Below are 2,496 nucleotides of genomic sequence, written 5' to 3'. Positions count from 1 at the left end.
TTTTTTTTTTTTTTTTTTTTTTTTTTAAAGCAATTAAGATTTGGGAACAAACACAGAGCAAGTAGCAGGCTCTGACCACATGTGAAAAATGGCTTCAGGGTCCAAGTTTCTCCCACTAACTCACTAAAGAATTCATCCAATCATCCACATTGGAGAAACCTCACCCTGTCCCACGTAAGTCCATTTCGTGGAGTACTGTACCCTCCTAGATCCTGGGTCCTGGCTGACCATCACCCCCTCTGGAAGGACAGTCTTTTTCAGCTCTCTGGAGCAGTTTCCTGTGGGCATAACAGCCCCTGCACAAGCTGCCTGCATAGCCATGACCCACCAGGAGAGGTGGGCCATCGGTGTACTTTGTTTGCGAGGTAAGAACGCTCCCACCCACTTCCTGAACAGTTCACTCAAACTTTTACAACCTTTGCAGGCTCTTCAGTGGTGCCAAAAGTCTTCCAGTCCAGCCAAGAAAAGTGAAAACTATTTTTGGCATGCAGAGGGCAGCTGTAGGAGGCTGAATTAAAGTCGGCGCCTAAAACGCATGCTTGCCTCTACAGAATCTGAATTTTTCTAATCCAAGTATCATCAGCACACACCGAGGCCTGCAGCGAACTCTGGTGGCACTGGGTCCCTAAGAAGCAGGCTGTGCAAAAGGAAGAAGATTCCTCCTTAGGAAAAGGAGACATGGAAGTTCGTGCAGGTTTCTCTGGTCCATGGAGACGTCCGCAGAGTACGTGACACATTGTATCTTATTTGAATACCAAGTATCCGGGAAGTTCAGCATTTGGGTAAACACGGCTTGGCCAGATTGGAAAAGGAAGGAAGGACGCACTCTGGGCAGAAGAGCGCTCTGAACCCCATTCGGTCTCAGCCCCAGATGCCCCAGAACTCGGTCATCCACACGGTGGGCCTTCCTGGGACCTTGGCCGCCAGGCTGTCTCCGGAACCAGGAAAAGCCTCAGACTAGCCCTGTGCCCGTGCCCCAGGAACACCCCAACAGACAGGAGACTCGCGCCTGGGGAGAATGCGAGGACACTAGCTGAGGTCGCTGTGGTCGCGGGAACTGAAGCTACACATCGGAGGTTTCCCCGAGCGCGGGGGTGGGGTACTGCACTGAGGGAAAGGGGGGGGGCGGCAGGGAGACAAGAGCAGGGGGAGGGAGGAAGAGGGGCAGAGGAGGGGCGACCGGCCAGGAGCCCGACGCTCAAGGAGGAGAGTGGGACTCAGCGGGGACCAGACTGGACTGGAGGAAGAGGGGAGCGAACAGGAGAGAGAACGGGCCCTGGGGGAGGGCGCGGGAGGCGCGCGGGGATTTCCCTGGCAGTTCCCAACCCTTCTCGGTCCAGCCGGGGATTCCAAGTTCTGAACAAAGGCGGCTCCCGAGGCCCCGCGCTTAGAGCTCTGTCCGCCCCAGGGCGTCCAAGCCAGGGCGGACAAAGGCCCGGCGCGCCCTGCGCCGGGTTCCCCGACGTCCAGTCACCACGTCCTCCGACCCAGGATCCCCTGCACCGCTGAGCCCACAAGCTTCCCGCGCCCCTTGATCCGCACCAGCCCCACGAAACCCCACGTGGGGTCCCAACCCCACGTGTCCCCGATCAGCCCTGGGTCCCGGGCCGCACTCACAGGATGGAGGTCTGCGGCGCCACGGCCGGCACGGCCTCCAGCAGCAGATGCATGCAGCGCACGGTGGTGCGGAAACACAGACAGCGGCTCGGACAGCCGGCGCCTGGCTTCTGGGCGACCACCGCCAGCGCCCCAAGCCGCAGCACAGCACGAAAGCCAGCAGGCAGCGGCGCGCGGTCTCCGCGGAGCGCGCGGTCATGGCCGACGGTGCGAACCTAGGCTCGCTCGCACCGACAGACTGTACTGGGCCCGGCGCGTCCACCGCCGGCTCTCGACTGAGCCCGTCTGGCCGGCGCCAGCTGTGCACATGCGCGCCGCTCCGCCCTGCCCCCTCTGCCTCGCCCAGGGCGGGGGCGGGGCGAGGACCCGAAACCGCGGCGTCCTGCTGCTGTGCCCCCTCCCCGTAGCCGGGACTGGCGGCGGAAGCGAGAGAGGTCAAGATGTGGTGGCCACCGCAGGAGCTATGGGCGCAGGGCGCCTTGGGTGCAGGGGAGAGGTTCGTGACCCAGGTTTGAATCCCCGATTCTGCTCTTAGAACCCAGAGGACTCAGCGCTAAGTTTCTCCACCTTTCTTAGCCATTCCTCCTTGTGTGCAGAAGGGGTATGTTGTTGTTGGCGATGTCACTGTTTTTTAACACTTTTGAGTGTTAAAAAACACTTAATATGTTCCAGACGCAGTTCCAAGCACACTTTGGTGCTCTCTCCCTGTCGCCACTCCCACCCCCATATAAAACCATTTAACTTTCATTACTTTTGGAGAAACTGAGGCCCCTCGTCCAGGTGCAGTATGGAGACAGGCAGGCACAGTGGCAAGTTTAAGAGCCAAGCTGCCTGCTCCCTAAGGCCTCTACCCTCCTGCTGTCTGCCTTCTCTTTGCTT

At 59.3% G+C, this 2,496-nt stretch overlaps 1 protein-coding gene across 1 annotated transcript in view; it reads right to left on the bottom strand.

The window, feature by feature from the left end:
• Positions 1 to 2,164, bottom strand: part of Pxdn (peroxidasin) — a 73,570-nt gene extending 71,406 nt beyond the window's left edge. Inside the window, 2 exon segments of the mRNA XM_015480019.2 lie at positions 1,618 to 1,753; positions 1,756 to 2,164. Of these exon segments, the coding sequence (XP_015335505.1) occupies positions 1,618 to 1,753; positions 1,756 to 1,816 (197 nt within the window). The 5' untranslated portion in view covers positions 1,817 to 2,164.
• Positions 2,165 to 2,496: the final 332 nt, after the last annotated feature.

The sequence above is a fragment of the Marmota marmota genome, unplaced genomic scaffold (assembly GCF_001458135.2).
Source record: "Marmota marmota marmota unplaced genomic scaffold, marMar, whole genome shotgun sequence".
NCBI lineage: Eukaryota > Metazoa > Chordata > Mammalia > Rodentia > Sciuridae > Marmota > Marmota marmota.
The sequence above is the reverse complement of the archived record's forward strand: the minus strand, read 5'-3'. Positions and strand labels throughout refer to the sequence as shown.